Genomic DNA, 20,832 nt, shown 5'->3' with positions numbered 1-20,832 from the left:
AGGACACGATACGTTTCAGTACATACTAAGTGAATACTAACATACTAAGTATAGTTCAGGTTAGTTATTTGTTACTACATGCAAGTTGACAATAAAAGCTGCAAACCAAGACAGTATTTCTACTATTACAATTAAATTAATATTGCCCACTGCAGACATATACTGTGTCTCTACGTATAGATTATACTTCTTATACTGTTTCCGTGTCATTACCCTTGTATAGCATGACCATATACCCTCAGATGCCTTGGGGTGTTCCAGTTTATACCTGCTGTCCTGATGTTACAGAAGTATAGTGACTCCTTACATTATTAGTGTTCTGGTTTGGACAACAAATTAGATAGGTGGTCACTGCCTCTGTGTGTCACTGAAAAGGGGGACACCTGTAATGTCAGGTTAAAGTGGATTCTTCTCTTGCTCATCAGTAGTAGTTTAAAATCTACCGTAGTTTAGGAAATTCACTGGCTATTCACTATAGGAACTCACACTTTCACTGCCAAGGACATGAGTTCAATCCCTGGTTGGGGAACTAAGATCCTGCAAGCTGAGGTGCAGCCCCCTCCCACCCTCCAAAAAAATCTACCATAATTTAGTTCACTTCATGTTTATGTCAGTGTAGCCTTTTTTCCTCTGGAGTTCAGTTTCCTCCTCCTCCTCCTCTCCCTCCTCCCTTCCAACAATATCTAATGCATAGTAAGTACAAGACGCCTCAATGCGTTTCTAAGCTGTCAATCACACAACTAAGGGAAGGCTCTCAAATCTATACCAGCTGACTCTGCACTGAATCCACTGTTTCCCGAATCCCCTATTACCTTCCTTCTTAGTTTATTCCCTCATTTGGCCGTATTATTTCTACAAATAACTTGTATAGCACAGGGGGTAAGCTTTTCAAATTTCTTTACGTACAAAATATCTTAGACAGCCTCCACTTATGACTGATAGTCTGGCTGGATACAAAACCCTAGGGTGAAAATTATTTGCCTGAAAAACTTTGGAGTTATCTTTCTAATGCCTTCCAGAATCCATGGTGCTGATGACAACAATGATAATGTCAGATTTTCTTTTTTTTAGGTGACCAGTATTTTTATCTCTGGAATGGATGTATCTTTTCAGTATTTTAAAATTTCATAGTGTAGAGTATCTAGGTAGAAGCTATTTTTGTTTAGCTATTTTCAGTTTGAGGCCTGAAGCTTACTTTCAGCTATGTGGAATTTTCTTGCCCTTTGACAGCTTCCCTCCACTTTTTTCTGGATCTAGAATTTTTAATAGGAACATGCTGGACCTCCTCGATGCAGCCTCTCCCAATATATCACTTCTATCACATTTTCCATTCTTTCTTTTTTATATACTGAGAAATTTCTTTAATTCCTACTGAATTTATTTCAGCAACCACATTTTCATTTCCAAGAGATTTATCTGCTTTCTGACATTCCCTTTTTAATTAACACCCTATTCTTATTTTAAAGTTTCCAGCTCCTATTTTAAGGCTCTTTAAGGACACGAATTAGGGTTTTTTCTTAAATTATTTTGTTCCCTAAATTTTCCCTGGTCCTACTAGGATTTGTTTTTACTCTTTTCCCACCTCTCTTGTTGTAAGCTTTACTCAACTACGAGGCGTATGATAGTTATTTTCTATTTAAGAATGAGAGCAAAAAGCTCCCTGGAAGTCACTGACTGACTGGCTTTTCTAATGCAGGAAAAAGTGGGTAGTGACTATAATAGGATACCCCCAGGCACTCTTTTCTAGGGTGTAAAAACTCACAACAGCTGCCCTAGTTGTCTCCAGTTTAATTTTTTCAAAATGAAATTATCTCATTTCAGGAAAGTGAGGGTGGGGCTGGGATTCAACTCTTTCAAGCACAAACTCAATGAGCTCCCCCTATTTCACTCACCTGCTTAAGTAACTTCACTCTCTCCCCCACATGCACCTCTGAGTATGGAGCTATTTCTGCAGGGGGATCACATTCCCCCTCAGCTGCAGGCGGTCCCTGGGCATATTGTAGGTGATGGTTCCCCTTGTTCTACTGCTTCAGTTTCACATTCTTCCACTTGTCTCCTGTCTTTCAAAGATATTCTGAAATCTCTTGATTGTTGGGGGTTTATATATTTAAACACTTTGATACCATCATTGTAATGTCTTGTTAAAACAAAGAAGAGCTGAAAGGGTTCTCAGAGCATCCTGGATCTATTCTGTAGTCACAGTTTATAAAACTTCTTGGTCTTTCCCAATGTCTACAACTGCTTTTAGAAATATCAATACAACACCCCGACCTACTGGGGAAGGAAACGAATACAACACATCTAAAATGACAACAAATGTGGGTTAGATGCCTAGGGTCCTGTCTTACTCTGCAACTTACCAGTAAACTGCTTATGTGCTGCAAATTGTAGGTGCTCATTTATAAGATGAAAAGGGGGTAATTCTACATGAACTACAGATTCCTCCTACTGTAATATTTCATAATGAAATTTCTCTATATTAACAGTAATTTGACCTAAAAAACTAAAATCTTTACTTTTTCTTTTAAAAATCAAACAGTAATTTCCGTTGTCCTTTAATAATGGGCTAGTTCAAAATTTATCAAGATTTCATACTAAAAGAAAATCATACTAAGTGATTTTAAAAATTGAACACAGACTTTGTAGCACAGTAACAAGGCGCCCTGAAACCATGCTTCCCTTATTTTCTACAAAGTATCGGCTCTGCATTTAAGTGGAAATAAAATTAATATATTATTTGGAAGAGTAAAAACTTCTTATGAAGATCAATTTTTCTTTTCTGTCCATACAAAGAGAAGTATGGAATGACATTGGATGTCCAGTTTATTAGGCAATATAATGGAGCTTATTGCTGTTTTATTTTTAGGAAAGGAGAATATCAATATTGAAACATTTTTTCAACTTTTCATTAAAAATGAGGCCATACACCCCTCCTATAAAAAGAACTGTCAATTTTCTCATCTGTAAAACAAGGACACTGAATCAGCTGACTACATTCATTCAGAACTCAATTCCTTCAAGTTTATCTTAAAGATTCTCCCTATATCTAATATTAAGGTTCTAAAGAAAAGCAAATATGTAACTAGTGACATGTTCTGATTGTTTATTTCTTAGAGTTCAAATGTCCACCATTCACCTTGGTCTAAGCTAAGTTCAAGGGGATAAAACGCAGACAGAAGGGGAAAACAGAAAGCTCCCACACAAGTTGTCAAGTGTTGCAGTCAGACGCAACTAATCTGTTTGAAAAATAATCTTCTCTGTATCTTTAAAGTGATAACTTTATACCTGCAATGCTTCCTGTTTCAAATTGATTTTCTCTGGCTCTTCCTGAACACTTTCTGCGGAATCATCGACCTCTTCGATTTCTGAGGAGGAAGGACTCTCTATGGTCACAGTCACAGGAAAATCTGATTGCTTTAAAAAAAGAAGACAAAATTGTATAGAAGACAACATGAACAAGATACCAAATATCCAAATATTAAAGGACATTTAACACAAGCGATCTGAGGTATCAAGTCATTACTTGTAAATGTCTCCCACTGCTCCTTAGTCTAACACAAGCAATGACAAAGTAAAATTATAGTAACTTATTTTTGCTATGTTACTGTACAGACCTCTGGTGTACATGGTTAGGATTAGTATTTGGAATTATCTGTATTATTTTATTAAGTTTCTTTCATAGAAGACAAGTAAGGAGCCAGGGTAAACATTTTTTCTCAGATCACCTTTATACTGCAAACTAGAAATTTATTCTTCACCATCAGACACAAGTAGTCTGGAAGAAAATGTAGTTTTTAGGAGGACAATTCATCAGTAAGGGGACTGGTAAAGAATCAGAAGAATAATTAGAAAGTCAACATATCTAAACTGTGAATAATAAACAGAATTTTTTAAAAAATTAGTCACTCCAGTATTTTTGCCTGGAGAATCCCATGGACGGAGAAACCTGGTAGGCTGCAGTCCATGGGGTCACTAAGAGTCGGACACAACTGAGCGACTTCACTTTCACGCATTGGAGAAGGAAACGGCAACCCACTCCAATGTTCTTGCCTGGAGAATCCCAGGGACAGAGGAGCCTGGTGGGCTGCTGTCTATGCAGTTGCACAGAGTCGGACACAGCTGACGCGACTTAGCAGTAGCAGTGGCAGCAGTCACATATACATACACAATTAAAACTGACCTATCAAAACTTTCATTTTCTCATCATCCTTCAGTCAAAACTAGTGTAATTATAATTCAATTCTCCTATTGAGCTTCACTGCCACTGGAATGTTGTTCAATAAGACACTTCCATTTAAAAACCGACCTGGTCACAACCCCATAAAAGTCTATAAGTCAAAACGATGTGTGTTAGTTTTATATAACTGTGCAGAAGACAACTCACTAGGATATCATTCTGACAAGCCCTGCAGGAGAGGAAACTCCCATTGGTAGAATGAGGCATGCACTCCTCTACCAGACATCCAGGGGCAGGACTGACACCCAAGGTGCTCTTCTTTTAATTTCAGCAGAGCAACTACACAGTCTCCTAAGACCACTGGCAGGATTAGCTTGCTCCAAGGCCATGAGGCTGTAAAAGAAGGCAAGTGTGCAGCCTTGGTGAGGAAGAAGGAACGCTCAGAGAGCAGAGGTTTGGGATATGTCGCTTCATATTGGCTTGAAAATCAGGAACTTGTACAGACAGCCCCCAAACAACATTTTCTGAAAACACATGAACACTCTTGGGTATGACAGCTCCACGTAAGGAGTTAGAAATTGCAATCAAGTTCGTTCTACTGGGTAACCACTGACTTGCGGACTGGAGAACCCACTTCCTTGTTTACAGACATAACCACAAGGTTCTCAGTGTGCCATATCCATACAACTACACAGAGGCAATGGGAGAACGACGAGACAGGTTTTAAATGGGTTTATTTCAGAGAGGGAACTGTTTTTTTGTAAGGCTCTGTTCAATTTAAAAAGTAAAGAGTATGATCTCCCACCCTTCCCAATTCAACCCCCTGTATACAATAAATATAATAACCACATACCTGCAACTGATTACACACATCACGAGCTTTGATTAATGGAAAACCCCTAAAAAGATATTAACAAAATGAAGTTGTATCTTGATGTACACACATCACCAGTTAATTGCATTTAATATAAGTTTTTAGTATCATGTACAATATCCACATAGAATTGTATGTAAAAATAAGTCAGCTCAAAACAAGGACCTGGAAGGCCTCTGCTATGAAAAAAAGTGAACAGAATTTAGCAGACCCGCTTTGTGACAACTCTATGAACTGCTGAGAGGCACCTTTGGCTCCTACATTCAGGGTGGTTGAGATTTCAGTCTACCTTCTTAACTGGTGGTACGAATCATTCTCTAATTTACAACTCCTTGTGGTGAGGATGGGCCTGAGATTAATAAATGTCTTAAGAAGAAGATATGAATACACAAAGCTCTTAAACTAAAGTGCAAAGACTGGGAATTCAATATTATAGTTTATGCTTTAAGAATCTATATTACCATTTGCAAAAGTAGTCAGTTGTCCAATGGGGATTATAAATATCAACTAAATGTGAGCAATTGAACAGGTATTTTACATAGTAATTAATTACTTCAAGTACTATTTAAAATCAATTCTCTATGTTTTCTTAAGCAATTGTTAACACTAAATTTCATCAATGTGCTCAGATGCTCAGTTCTGTCTGACTCACTGTGATCCTACAGACTCTAGCCCACCAAGCTCCTCTGTCCATGGGATTTTTCAGGCAAGAATACTGGAGTGGGTTGCCATTTCCTCCTTCAGGGGATCTTCCCAACCCAGGGACCAAACCCACGTTTCCTGTGTCTCCTGCATTGCCAGGTGGATTCTTTACCACTAGCGTCATTCTAATTTCATGAATATTACCAAATAAGTCACTTGAAAATAACCTAGAGCAATTTATTTCATCTCGCAAGCCTAGAGCTATAGTTGAAAAATTTTACTCACACTCCTATGACAAAATTACTATGAACTTATCCCTTGGATAAGTAATCAGCTAAAGCTAGTTAAGTCTAGTTTGACAAACTAAATCTGATTTACTGAATTAAGCTGGTTGATTTAGATTAGTTCTAATCCATATTTCTCATCCATTCTGCATTAAACCATTCCCAAGCCTAAAATGTCTTTTTTCCCATTCCTACAGATCCAAATGTCTCTTCTGTACTGTAGGGCTTGACTCAACTACACCTGCCTTTACTGAAACTTTTCTCATTGCACGATTGGAGAGAATTTTAGTCTCCTCAGGACACCCATGGGGTTACCTCTGTTGTGACACTTGAGAAACAACTTCAAACTCCCAATTATTTTTTGTTTTTCTTTCTTAGAGGACTCATTAGGCAGAAGCCATGTGTGAGTTATCTTTCTTTCTCTATAGAAACCACCAGAGGCCTCCCACATAATAGAAGCTCCAAAATAAAGAATTCTAAATGACTAAAAGACAGGGAATGAAAATGCTCTACCTGTTCCTTTTTGCACGTTCTGCAGTACGCCATGGGAGGAAACCAGACACACCAGGCGGCAGAGGTTCAGGAGCATAAGAATCTTTACCAGTGGAGTGCTTCTTTCCATTACTTACAGGTTTCTTTGTGGCCAATCCTATGTTTGACAAATCATGAAAAGAAGGAATCAAATGCACTAAAAGCCTACAGAGCAACTATCACATGCGTACACACTGAAAGGAATAAAACAGGCGCTTTACAATGACGTCAAGGCCATTAAAAACAGGATCGTTTTGTAAAAATGTTTTACATAGGCCAGCAATTTTTAAAAATGTAAGTCCACTACAGTAACAAGTTATTTTAACTAAAACAAAAGTACTGAGGTATGCAGAACACGCAAAAATAAATTTTCAAAAAATCCCAAAGAATGATACATTTTATGTATCATGCAGAGACACTCAATCTGAATCTTAGAACACCTTTGGCATTTCTGAATCCCAAGAATAGAGAAACATAAATACACCCATGACTTCTGCCAAATAAAATCTTTGGGATTAGACCAAAATTTCATTTTAAGATTAATTTTTCTATGTAAAAACAAATAAAAGTTATGACTGTATACAAGTTACCAGGTGGTAGATGAGTCAATGTTACCCTCCTATAAGTCTGTTGACCTTCACTGTTCATTTGATTTCATATAGAAAACACACAAAAAAAGTGAAACCCACTGGATGAAAGAGTGAAATGCGGAGACTTACCCTACACTTCAGTACTAAAGAGTCAAGTATTTTTATAAGAAATATTTGGTAGCAAAAAAGAGACTTACAAGCTAATATTTTCTTTAGAACAAAAAAATTCACATTTAAATGTTTAATTTGAACATTACTGAAAACAAACATCATAGTTAAAATGATTGTATTTATTTTTCAAACCTACTGTACTTTAGTAGCATTAGGATGGTGTGTAAAATAAGAGTGTATGTGGTGATACAGGACAAATGTTTCATTAGTGTAGCTTACTGATAACCACCACTTGATCCTGTGTGATTTCTTTGGATAAATTTACATGCCTCAAAATACAGAGGGGCTCAGTTCATTCTGTGCTATTTTGTTTTTTAACTTAATTACATTCAAGAAAAAAAGTCTATATGCACGTGGTTTGTATGGGTACACCTTTACTTGCAGAAAGTAATGCAAATATATTTGTAATTAAAATTTTAAAAATTACATTTGTCTCTTTAGGAGATAAAAACATTTCTGATAAAAGCCCCCATCTTTTTAAGGCATACATAATTAATTGTAGATGGGACACAGTTCACACAGCTATTTAACTCCTATACTCACCTGGATCTACCTACATAGCCAGACATTGATTTGGCTTACCTCTATGTCTCCAAATAACTGAAGCAAATACAAAAGAAAAAAAAAAGCCCAAGAAATAAAATAAAATTACTCTTAAAATAGCTCAGTGAGCTTGCAAACATCAGTTACATTTCCACTTTGTTTAATCATGCTAAATTTAAAAAAATTTGTTTTATTCTCATTCCATGATGCCCTATTCTATACCACCACATACTAATGTTACAGAATTTCTAAGATGTTTTATATATACATGTTTTATTTACCTATATTTATATTTCTAATATTATAGCAAGTCAAATTAGCTATTTTAAGAATACTTTATACATGATATAAACTTTTAATAATAGTATATAATTAGTGTGATATAAAAATCTTAATTTCTTTTTATATACCATTTGATTGATTACTAAACTATTACTGTCTTAAAGTAACAATTGGCAGACAAATCATAAGCTATTTTTGATTTAATAAACACTTTGGACAACTTCTATTTAATACATTATTCTCTAAGCAAGCTGATTAATGGGGAATCAAAATCATACATCTTTTAGTAGGAAAAAAAAAAGAAGTTGTATTTCTGAAGATGCTTATAATAGCTTATTTCAGGTTATTTCCAATTTTTCACAAATTTCAATTGCAAAATACTAGAAGTAATCATCAACCAGGAAATATTGTCAAAATAACAAACCTTTTATGAAATGTAAACAGAAGTAACCAACAGAAGTTGGTTAATATTAACATCTCTTTAAATTCATTTATAATTTCTATATTCTATAAATTCTCATAATACATATCAAGGCAATTATAGTCCTATTAATAATATCTATGTGGTTAATACTGGCTGTTTTAATTTCAGCACAATGGAAAACATAAGGGCTATAAGTTCTAGTAGCATTAAAAAAAAAGTTACCAATTCTAATAGTAGCTTTTCCTTTCCGACTACCTCCCAAAATTATGGTTCTCTTTTTCTGTCTAGCAGCTTTGGATGGTTCCTTCACTGGTTCCTTCACCGATGGAGAAGTTATCCATTGGTACTGAGAAAGAAATAATAAATATGCCATTTAAGTTACAGATAATTTATGAAGGTTTGATTTTAATTGGAAATTAAAATATTTTAAGTTAATAAAAGGTTTCTGACAGCATTTCTGGGAACCTGAATTAAAGAATTACACAATATTTTCAAAAACAGAAAAGCCACTTGATTTGACTAAAAACTTAGTTTAAGATGGCCGAAAGTATCCTTATAATTTTTTATAAGAAAGAAAGACATTAAAGTGAAATTCTTTCTAGAAGACTAAAACATGTTGTACCTCTGACTTGGCACTTCTTCCATTCTGGAGAACTTTTTTGATAATGGCTTTCATCACAGAATGATCTAAAGTAAAATAAATTGAAATGAGAGTATTTATTTCCCAATGAGTGGCTATTTCCATTTAAAAACAAAAGCCAACGAATTACTGCTTTTCCCATAAAATTAAATATGAAATCTACATTATATAATATATACCAATTTTTCCCTTTGTATATTCTAATTTCTTCCTCAAAACCTAAGATGCCATCTTGCAGACTGACCCCAGTGGCTACTATTTGGGTAGCAGCAAAGGTCAAATTTAAACACTTCGCATCTAAAGTGGCATTGGGTACTTTTGAATAGAAAGCAGAGTCTGAGAACTGTCCAGACACTCAGATACCTCAAAGGTATCTAAAATATCAAACCAAAGTCTCGATATTCCCTCAAAAGCTGCTCCTCCCATCAGCCCCCTTCTAAGTGGTACCATTCAGTTGTGCACATAATCATCAAGGACTTGACTCTGTTAATACCTCCTTCATACCCCACATCTAATCCATCTGCAAAGCTTGTTAGCTACACCCTCATAATACAATCTGAATTCAATGGCTTTTCACTTGCTCCAAACTTCCAAGCTAAGCTAAGCCATAAACATCTCTCATTTGGATCACTGAGACAGTCTCCTAACTGGTCTCCCTGTTTGTCTTTGCCCCAGCCCCCCAAGTCTATTCGCTATGCCAGGGTCATCTTATTGAGACATTATTTAGATCATGCCTTTTTCCAGTTTAAAACACTCTACTCTTTTAGAATAATCCATCTGGTCCCATCACTTCATGGGAAATAGATGGGGAAACAGTGGAAACTGTGTCAGACTTTATTTTGAGGGGCTCCAAAATCACTGCAGATGGTGACTGCAGCCATGAAATTAAAAGACGCTTACTCCTTGGAAGGAAAGTTAAGACCAACCTAGATGGCATATTCAAAAGCAGAGACATTACTTTGCCAACAAAGGTCCGTCTAGTCAAGGCTCTGGTTTTTCCAGTGGTCATGTATGGAGGTGAGAGTTGGACTGTGAAGAAAGCTGAGCACAGAAGAATTGATGCTTTTGAACTGTGGTGTTGGAGAAGACTCTTGAGAGTCGCTTGGACTGCAAGGAGATCCAACCAGTCCATCCGAAAGGAGATCAGTCCTGGGTGTTCTTTAGAAGGACTGATGCTGAAGCTGAAACTCCGGTATTTTGGCCACCTCATGCGAAGAGTTGACTCATTGGAAAAGACTCTGATGCTGGGAGGGATTGGGGGCAGGAGGAGAAGGGGACGACAGAGGATGAGAAGGGGACAACAGAGGATGGCATCACTGACTCAATGGACGTGAGTCTGAGTGATCTCTGGGAGTTGGTGATGGACAGGGAGGTCTGGCGTGCTGCAATTCATGGGGTCGCAAAGAGTCGGACACAACTAAGCAAATGAACTGAACTGAACTGAACTGATGTCTTTACCCTGGCCTTCCTGACTTTACAAGATCAGGCCCCGGCTAGCTCCTTGACCTCATGGCATACCACACTCTTCCTCACTCAGTGCTCTGGCTATGTTGGCCTCCGTGCTTTTCCTTAAATATTCCACCCACCTACATGCTTGCATCCTCATTGTCCCCTTGTCCTGAAATGTGCTTTCCCCAGATCTTCCATGGCTTGCTCCTCTCTTCATTCAGGTCTCCACTCAAACATTACTTCTCTGGTAAAGTTGTCCCCTAGAAAGCATATTCAATGTAGGCCTACCTGCCCTCCTCACTCCCTTTACATTAAGATATGTTTTTACTTCCTACTATCTAAAACTATACTCCTCATCTGTTTACTCATTTCTACCTGAACTCCTTCAGTAGAATGTAAGCTCCATGAGGGCAAGACCTTGTCTGTCTGGTTCAGGGCTTTATCTCTGGTTTAGTGCCGAAACCCGTATCTGGTACACAAAAGGTATTAAAAAATTTTACTTGTTAAACTGACAAAGGAATAAAGCACTTGTTCCAAGAATTGCACAAGAAGGAAATAAGGTGCTTGGCAGAAGCAAGATTACCTAGGTTCACCTTCAGAGTAGAGGCAAGAATGATTTACAAGTATAATTCACTTTAATTAGTAAATTATCTGCTGAAAACATAAGGGAAATGCAACATTTGGAAAGTGCAGCTGACCTTGAACAACACAGGTCTGAACTTTGTGGATCCAGTTACACAGATTTTTTTCAGTAAATATATACTACTGTTCTATTTGATCCAAGGTTGGTTGAATCCACAGAGGCAGAATCACTGACTGTAAAGTTATACCCAGATTTTCAACTGTGTGCGGGTCAGCACCAGTAACCCCAAGTTGTTCAAGGGTCAACTGTGTAGTTAAACACGTTAGTTTTTTTAAATCGTCAATACATTAAAAAGTGCTTTTGTTTTGCTATTTAATCAATTAAAAAAAAAGTGACCACATACCAACAAGTGGATTTTTTCTTATATCCAGAACAACCAGAGTTCTATTGGTTTCAAGGGCTTTTAGTAAAGCATTTGCTCCTTCATTGGTGAGGCCACACTGCTGCAGGTCAAGTGCTTTTGGTGAAAGACAAAAAGGTCACTTGCTAACTCTATACAGATTAAACACATAGACAATTCTCATTTTCCCACATGTGGAAAAGTCCTGCATAAAAGCAGTCATAGCAGGTTTGTAATTTGGGGTACTGAAAAAAAACATAAAAATATATGCACACGCACATCCAATTTAAAAACCTCTTCTTGGATGTACAATGATTACCCTGCATTTAGTACCAATAAATCATCCAGCATATTTTATAATTACAGAACTGAAGAATAAATTGCATATAACCTCTGAGCACAAAACAAAACAAAATGAATCTCAGTTCATAATGAACAAGGGTAGTGGAAGTGAAAGTTGCTCGGTCATGTCTAACTCTTTGTGACCCTATGGACTATAAGTCCATGGAATTCTCCAGGCCAGCATCCTGGAGTGGGTAGCCTTTCCCTTCTCCAGGGGATCTTCCCAACCCAGGGATCGAACCCAGGTCTCCCACATTGCAGGCAGATTCTTTACCAGCTGAGCCACAAGGGAAGCCCAAGAATACTTGAGTGGGTAGCCTATCCCTCCTCCAGCAGATCTTCCTGACCCAGGAATTGAACCAGGGTCTCCTGCATTGCAGGTGGATCCTTTACCAACTGAGCTGTCAGGGAGGGCAAGGGCAGTAGTGGCACTGTAAATCTCACAAGCAAAAACTGGTGTAGCTCAGAAACTGCACTGCATTCTATTCATCATCATCTTGAGTTCCAAATCACTCTTGAAACTGGTTAAAAGGGGAGAACAAAGTAGAAAAAGTATAATAACTGCTTTAGAATAAAAAAAAAAGAAGTCTAAGAGGATACAAATAATAACAAATTCAAAGAATATGTGAATAGAAAATACATGCCAAAAACCTATCATGAAAGGATGTTGGTCAACAACACTTTCTGTAAAAGGTCAGACAAAATCCAGGACAAATGATCATGAATTCTAATAGCTCTGGGGCTGAACAACCTATTCATTTAAACCAAAGTTATCATCGGTACAAAAGCATAGGTATTAAAAAATACTAAATGAAAGGAAACTATCATCAGTCTTTTTCTAAAGTGCTATATGTCCCTGGGTTGGGAAGATCCCCTAGAGGAGGAAATTCAACCCACTTCAGTATTCTTACCAGGAAAATCCCATGGACAGAGGAGCTTGAAGGGCTTCAGTCCGTGGGGTCGCAAAGAGTCAGACACGACTGAGCAACTGACCACAGCATATATACTATTACATTAAAATAACTGGAGTCTTTCAAAACCCCATGACACACAGAAATAGCAAGGTCAGACATGTGGATCTGACAGGATATGATGCAATCCTTACAAACTCTTACAACAGACAAATGGACACAGGGTATAATTAACCAACTAGCCAAATTAATACAAACAGTCCCTAAATCTCACTAGTAAATCAAATGAATACAAACTAAAATAAAATGTGATTATTCACCTATCAGATTAGGTCATCATGTAATAAAAGCTTTCAGAATCAGTATGCCCTTTTGATTCATCAACTCTCTAAGAATTTAACCAAAAGAAATAATCAGAGATATAAACCAGGATGTGTATGAGAACTGTAACTGAAAAATGGGACACAGCTTATATACAAGAGTGAATAAGCTATGTGACGTATTTATATAAGGGAACACTGAACAGTCACTAAAAATGATGCTATAGATGTAAATACTTTATTAACTGAAAAAAGTCACATAAAAAAGGGAGAGGTCTTCATTTTTGTAGTTTTACAGATTTTAAAAGTGCTGTAAGCCAGTGTTTGTGAGGGTTAAGCTACAAATTGGCACATTTCTGAATGGCAGTTTGGCAATGTGTACCCAAAGTATTAAAAATATCTCACACTTAGTCATTTCACTTTTAGTAACTTATTCTACAGAAGTAATCCTGACGGACACAGAGATGTATATACAATGTGTTCACATTGTTTCTGATAGGGAAAAGCAAATTGTCTAAATCTAATTGCAAAGAATTGATTAAACTACAGGACATCAATATGATGGAATACTACATGATACATCATTAAGTGAAAAAAATAGGAATATGCAATAGCAAGTATACTACAGTCTATTTTTGTAATCCCTAAGTGTATAAATACATTTATAGAAAGAAAAAAAAAAAAAGAGACTGAACATATATACACCAAAATGAATGGTGATTATGCCTGGGCATTAAGATTACAGGTAATTGCTCTCCTGTTACTCTGTATTTTCCATAAAGAATATATGCAACTCAGAGAAAGTTTAAAAGTAAAATAAAAGCTATTGAAAAAAAATGAAATTAAAAAAATTAAAATCGTATGGCAACAGTATCATGCCCAAAGCTAAGCACATCTAGTATGAAAAATTCAATATATTCAAGTTTAGAATTTACCTCTAAGCCATAAATCCTCACTAAGAGATTCGGCAAAACCACTTGCACCAAGGTCCCCAATGAGCGTGTTGCAGTTCAGAGTGATGCGCCTCAAACCAGCCATGCAGTCGAGATCGGGTCTCCTGTAACGAAGACTCTCGGCCCAGGTTTCTTCATGCCTTCTGATGGTCTGATACTTCACAGGTTGAATGGGAGGAAAGTAAGTCACTTGAATGAACAAACAGCATATGCCTACTGAGTACAGCTTATTATGTCAGAGATTTATACACATGTACGTGCCAAGCATATATGACAGGAGAAGTTAAACAGTCAATTCTGCTTTAGGGATTCAGTGACCCAGATTCAAGTCTGTCAGTGATCAGACTCTAGCCACTGGATGACTGTTTTTCATTAGCTGTATAAAGTTTGACAATTCATTTACAGTCTATGAATTTTATTTCCCTTATTTGCCAACCCAGGGAATTAGTTCTAAATTCCGTCATTGCTGAGGCTCTAAATTTTATCATTCTGTCTTCCAGTGGTCTCCAAACACTTGACTGGGCACCCTCTAAGAAAAAATTTTAATATGCATCTTATTTATTAACAAGTTACATACATGAAGTTCTATACATATAATTTGTGTACACTGTAAACGACACAGATATTTTTTAAATGATACAAAAGTAAATGGGTTCTAATATCTTCTTCTAACTTCTAAGGTATTACTTTAAAAACTATATTTACAAAATGGATCTCACATACTACTTCAGGTATACACACCAACTTTAAAGGCCTGGACTATGCAAACTCAGTTTGATGTGCCTTGATGTGCCGAGAATTTGACATTTAACCACTAGCATTATCTTAAAGACATTCAGTTCTTTATATTCATAAAATAAATTTTGTTAACAAGGAACTCTGACTTTAAAGGAAAAAATCTTATTACATTTTTGAACAAGACTCAAAGTTCCTCTGATACTCTAAAAGAAAAATCATTAGTGTCATTTTTCTATTAACAATAACCACACAGTGCTTATTATGTGCCAGGCACTATTTATCCAAATGAGTTCATTTAAACTTCATAACAAAGCACAGAGGTTAAGCAATTTGCCCATGGTCATCAGCTATGAAACTGGGAGAGATGAAATCTAAACCTAGGACATTTGGCTTCAGCACACAAGCTCGCCACCATTTTCTATCCCAGGGATCAATGGATTTGCCCTGTATAGGTGCAAAACATTTTTAAATGTTTATAATTGAAATTAAAAAATTTTCAGCTTTGTGGGCCATACAGTTTCTGAGGCAACTACTTATCACCATGGGTGTAGGGTGAAAGTAGCCTTAGTCACCATTCAAACAATGGGTGTGGCGATGTTCCACAAAGCTTTCTTTACAAAACCAGGGGACGGGCTGGATTTGGCCCCCCAGCCATAGTTCACCTATCCTTGATCTGCACCATCAAAGCATTAAAAAGGCTTCATGTCAAATTATTAAATAATTTTAGGCCTAAACACAGTAAATATAACCACTATAAAGTTGTTAAGGCAGTATTTCTAAAACTATAGAGAGCTCTGAAGTAGTAATTTTTATTAGTTTATAGACTATAGCAGCTAATAAACACTTCATTTATTTAAGTCTTGAAGACTATAATGACACAGTTTCTTCACAGTATTACAATAAATGTTTTCAATAACTAAAAAGACATAAAAGTATTTAAATATTATTATGTAGTATATATTAAATGTCTTATTTCTAAGATTAAGTGGACTATCTTTACTAAATGGAAGAATCTCAAACTGAAAACTGGTCATATTCTTTCAACAAAACTAAAGCTGCACTCACACGTATCAAAAGACAAAAATCACTGCCATTTGTATCAAAAAATTAATGTGCTTCAGTCACATATGTTTTCATGAAAGTTTAAACATGAAATCACCTTTAAGATCTTGGCCATGTGATCTGCTCCCTGCCATGTCAGATTACACCCCGTGAAGTTGATTGTCTTAAGAGTGACAGAGTTCTTTATACCTTGACAAACAACTAAAAGAAAAAACAAAACAAAACAAAAAAAGAAAACCACACACACAATAAGATGAAGAGCCTATACATTGGTCAAACTTGACTTATTTGCTTTTCTTGAGTCAACTGGAGGTTTATAGCTAGATTCTTAAAATCACTGTTGCCAATCTTCCCCAATAGGTAACTGACGGATAGGTGCATTCTAAAATAAGTCATAACGAAGTGCTAAAGTGTTCCACTTTACAGCAATAGTTTAATTCTGCTGCTGCTGCTGCTAAGTCGCTTCAGTCATGTCCAACTCTGTGTGACCCCATAGACGGCAGCCCACCAGGCTCCCCCGTCCCTGGGATTCTCCAGGCAAGAACACTGGAGTGGGTTGCCAGTTTAATTCTACTTAGATACTAAAACTGAATACACTGAGTACTGAAAACTTTATTCCTCACCACTCAGTTAAGTATTATATACCTTTTAAGACACACGGGAAAAAAGAAAAACCTAAAATGCATAAGACTCTTACTTTTATTTCCAATGATATATCCCAATTTTCAATCAACAATTTAAATGTCAACTATAAACTCAGAATCTTATTAGGTACTATGCAATATAATACAGTAATATAAGATAGACGATCTCAAACTCTGTTCCCTGAAATTGAAATGCAGCCCACCTTAGCCCTCCAGGCCAGTACTGGGCACAGTGAACACCCACGGATGCTTAAGGACCCCTGCAGTCACCTTCTTTGTGATTACTTCCATGATACACCCCTGCCAACACTACTGAGTTTGCTCGCCTTTTAAATGCTCTTACAGTACTTTGAATATATCTCCTACTTTAACACATTCCGCAGTGCATTATAATTATTACTGAAGATGGATGTTTTAGCCATTTAAAGATACAGATTTTTTTATGCTCTTGACATCTTGCTATTTCCCTTCCCATAATATTTCTTAAAGAGAAACCACAAAAATATAAACAAACACAAAAAACAGAAAATACAAAATGTGTGGTTTGGGGCTTAATGCAAACTGAAGTAAAAGTAGTGCTCAGAGTACCCAGCATGACAGACTTCCGTGGTACAAATGAGAACGGACCACGGTACGAGCAGATATGGGAAACAATCCAGCCGGGGACAGCACCAAGGAAAGGTACACAGGACTCAACGTGGTGTGCAGTGAATCACAAGACCAGTCTGATGGGAAGACTCAAGACTGACACTCACTTTCTAAACCTCCATCTCCAATCGGACAATTCGCAAGAGACAGGTGCACCAGAGTGGCCGATTTATTCAATCCCTTTAATGAGGAAAAAAAGTTCAAAATTTTATTGGTTTAGTTTCCCCCCAAAGCAACTATCAAACGTTGGCAGGACTCGCTGAAGGCTTACCTTTGTCAACATCGTTAAGTCTCTCTCTCTCAGAACTAGCCCGTTTAGCTCCAGGTTCCTTAGCGCACCTGACGCACTTAAACAGCACTTAAGAGCTTTACACAACTGGAAGGTCACGTCTTTATTTCTTATCGCAGGAACACGACTTCTGTAAACTTTATTCCTGTCAGAAGCTAAAGCAAAACTATTGTAAAATGAGTGACTTCAACCATACATTTTATCATCATTAAAAAGCATCCACTCTGGGCTAAGGATTAGAAAAGACTCCTGCCCTTTAAACCCTCTTTATGGATGGACATATGTAAACTCAAAACTTTAACCACATGAGATAAAGAAAGATAATCTATATGTACAGAGGTTCCTATGGAAGCAAAAAGTTATATCTAAGTGATGGCTTCATGATCACCCTGAAGCTGAATCTAGAAAGATGACACTACTTAGAGTTGGACAGGGAGGTGGATTAACTGCAGAGAGCACCCTTGTGAAGACATTCAAACCGGACACCTGCTGGGCACTGTAAATACTGCAGGTGGGGATGATAAAAGGCCAGGGGTGCAAGTGGGAGAAGAAACAAATTAAAATAGAGATGTTGTCACTCCACTCCAGTCTCAGGCCACCACTGAGCTGCTTTCTGCCACTATAGATTAGTTTATTTTCTGGAGTTTTATAGATGAAACTATACAGTAGGTAGTTTTTTTTTTTTCTCCTGGTCTGTCTTTTCTCACTCAGAGTAATTATTCTGAGAAACCTGTATGCAGGTCAAGAAGCAACAGTTAGAATTGGACATGGAACAATGAACTGGTTTAAAATTGGTAAAGGCATACATCAAGGTTGTATATTGTCACCATGCTTATTTAACTTATACACAGACTACATCACACTAAACGCCAGGATGGATGAAGCTCAAGCTGGAATCAAGACTACCGGGAGAAATATCAATAACCTCAGATATGCAGATGATACCACCCTTATGGCAGAAAGCAAGGAGGAACTAAAGAGTCTCTTGATGAAGGTGAAAGAGGAGAGTGAAAATGCTGGCTTAAAACTCAATGGCATCAGGTCCCATCACTTCATGGCAAATAAATAGAGAAGCAATGGAAATAGCGACAGACTTCATTTTCTTGGGCTCCAAAAACACTTAGGATGATGACTACAGCCATGAAATTAAAAGATGCTTGCTCCTTGGAAGAAAAACTATGACAAAGCTAGATAGTGTATTAAAAAGAAGAGACATTACTCTGCTGACAAAGGTCTGTCTAGTCAAAGCTATAGTTTTCCAGTATTCATGTATGGATGTGAGAGTTGGACCATAAAGAAGGCTAAATGCCAAAGAATTAATGCTTTTGAACTGTGGTCTTGGAGAAGACTCTTGAGAGTCCCTTGGACTGCAAGGAGGTCAAACCAGTCAATCCTAACGGAAATCAGTCCTGAATATTCATTGGAAGGACTGATGCTGAAGCTGAAGCTCCAATACTTTGGCCATCTGATATGAAGAGCCAACTCATGGAAAAGACCCTGATGCTGGGAAAGATTGAAGGCAGGAGGAGAAGGGGACGACAGAGGATGAGACGGTTGGATGGCATCACTGACTCAATGGACAGGAGTCTGGGCAAACTCCAGGAGATAGTGAAGGACAGGGAAGCCTGGCAAGCTGCAGTCCATGGGGTCGTAAAGAGTAGGACATGACTGAGCGACTGAACAACAACAATTATTCAGGCTGTTGTGGATAGCTCATTCCTCTTAATTGCTGGGTGGTATTTTGTTGTAAGGACGTGCTACAATTTATAAACCTAGTGATGGACACTTAAGTTGTTTCCACCTTGGGGCTACTGAAAATAAAACTGCTCTGAACATATGAATATTAAAAAAATAAAATAATAGAGATGTTGGCTGAAGCAAGTCTGGGAGACAGTATGGCTTTTATACCATAGGTCTGGGGCTACGCTGGCTCAATAAGGGTGCCACTGCTGATTAGAAAAAGGAGCCCCGCTGCTGAAGGACCAGTTAGATAAAGGGAATGATTAGAAAAAGAATTCTCCCTCAGGGCCAAAGAGCCCCATGAGGCTTGGCAGAGCACAGTTCAGATTTCATCCCTCTGTGCAAAACACAAGCTGTGCAACTAACATGCAATAATCCTGTGTGGGAAAGCTATTGCAAGCATTGTTTTAAACATATCTTTTTATTTTAGAACATCACTCAAGCTGAGTAGGCAGATGGACTTAGAGAACTAAGCCCAAGTGTAGCAAAACCACCTAAGTGCTTCTGCAATAGTCCAGGCAAAATGTAATAATATGGATGAAGAAGCAAATTTAGGAAGAGGCCAAAAGCTAGACCCACTGGATGCAAGACATAAAGAAAGTTCAGTGAAGGAACTATAAGAGAATGCTTTCTGCCATATATTTTTCTTATATTCAATGCAAAATATTAGGGAAAATTAAGTACAGTGGCCTTTAAGGTCCCTTTCAGCTGTAATTTCTTTTGATTTCTAAGTTATTACTCTGGTTAAGTAAGTACCTTCAGAGGTAAGGAAAAGTTCCTACACCTGAATGGGATGCAGAGAATAATCTGACTTCCTTTCACCAGGGGATGAGCTGAGCTGTCCTTGGAGAAGAGTTAACAGATGGTGTGAACCCCAGATCCTAGAAAAGGGCCAGGTACATGATAAGCATTCAAGTTTTTAAAAACAAATCATTTCCTCTCCTAGATCTACACACATCTCCTCTGCCAGCTACTTTCTCTCATTCATAAACATTCTCAGATGTGTCCACTTAAAAAACATCTCAGAACTATAACTCATTGGATCTTCTTTGTGCATAACCTCATGCCTTCAAACACCTGTCCTCCCCAAAACCCAGATCTATACCTTGGGCCCAGACCTGTTTACCAGTTGGCTCTAAAGCACTGAAGATGAAGTAACATCCTCTCCCCATCCCCACTCCCTTCCTACTGTGCTCTGTATCTCTCAGAAAGATGTGGCTTTTCACCCAAGCTTGCTGCCTTCCTTTATCTAACTGGTCACTAGGTCCCACCCATTCTGAATCACTGATCTCTAAAATCCAGTCCAACCATTTATAACTTAATTTGGACCCTTAGATTCAATTCATCTGCATCCAATTAACTGCCTTTCACATGGAGATCAGAGTGAGTTTCTAAATCAAAAGTCCATCTCATTGTTCTCAGTGTTTCCCACAGACTTCAGCATAAACAACCAACCTTCTGACAGGACAAACAAAGCCCCTTTCTGTCTGGCCCCACGATATTTCCAGTATCAACTCTCATCTCTTTCCCAAACCCTGAGTTCCACTCCGGTACATTAGTTTTGCCATATTTTCTTATATTTCTCAACCTCTGAC

At 37.5% G+C, this 20,832-nt stretch overlaps 1 protein-coding gene across 5 annotated transcripts in view; it reads right to left on the bottom strand.

The window, feature by feature from the left end:
* CEP78 (centrosomal protein 78) overlaps positions 1–20,832 on the bottom strand; it is a 35,382-nt gene that overhangs the window by 12,716 nt on the left and 1,834 nt on the right. For all 5 annotated transcript variants that reach the window (XM_086415627.1, XM_086415628.1, XM_086415629.1 and 2 more), the window contains exons 2-11: positions 17,480–17,652; positions 17,316–17,388; positions 16,014–16,117; positions 14,099–14,273; positions 11,594–11,707; positions 9,141–9,205; positions 8,741–8,864; positions 6,491–6,626; positions 5,031–5,076; positions 3,286–3,414 (exon numbers count right to left, since the gene is read on the bottom strand). In XM_086415627.1, coding sequence (XP_086271753.1) covers positions 3,286–3,414; positions 5,031–5,076; positions 6,491–6,626; positions 8,741–8,864; positions 9,141–9,205; positions 11,594–11,707; positions 14,099–14,273; positions 16,014–16,117; positions 17,316–17,388; positions 17,480–17,652 — 1,139 coding nt within the window. The remainder of the gene's footprint in view (positions 1–3,285; positions 3,415–5,030; positions 5,077–6,490; positions 6,627–8,740; positions 8,865–9,140; positions 9,206–11,593; positions 11,708–14,098; positions 14,274–16,013; positions 16,118–17,315; positions 17,389–17,479; positions 17,653–20,832) is intronic.

The sequence above is a fragment of the Bos grunniens genome, chromosome 8, assembly GCF_055505025.1.
Source record: "Bos grunniens cultivar Pamir isolate PY7600 chromosome 8, Bosgru_T2T1.0, whole genome shotgun sequence".
Classification (NCBI taxonomy): domain Eukaryota; kingdom Metazoa; phylum Chordata; class Mammalia; order Artiodactyla; family Bovidae; genus Bos; species Bos grunniens.
Note: the sequence above shows the minus strand (reverse complement) of the source record. Positions and strands in the feature narration are given on the sequence as shown.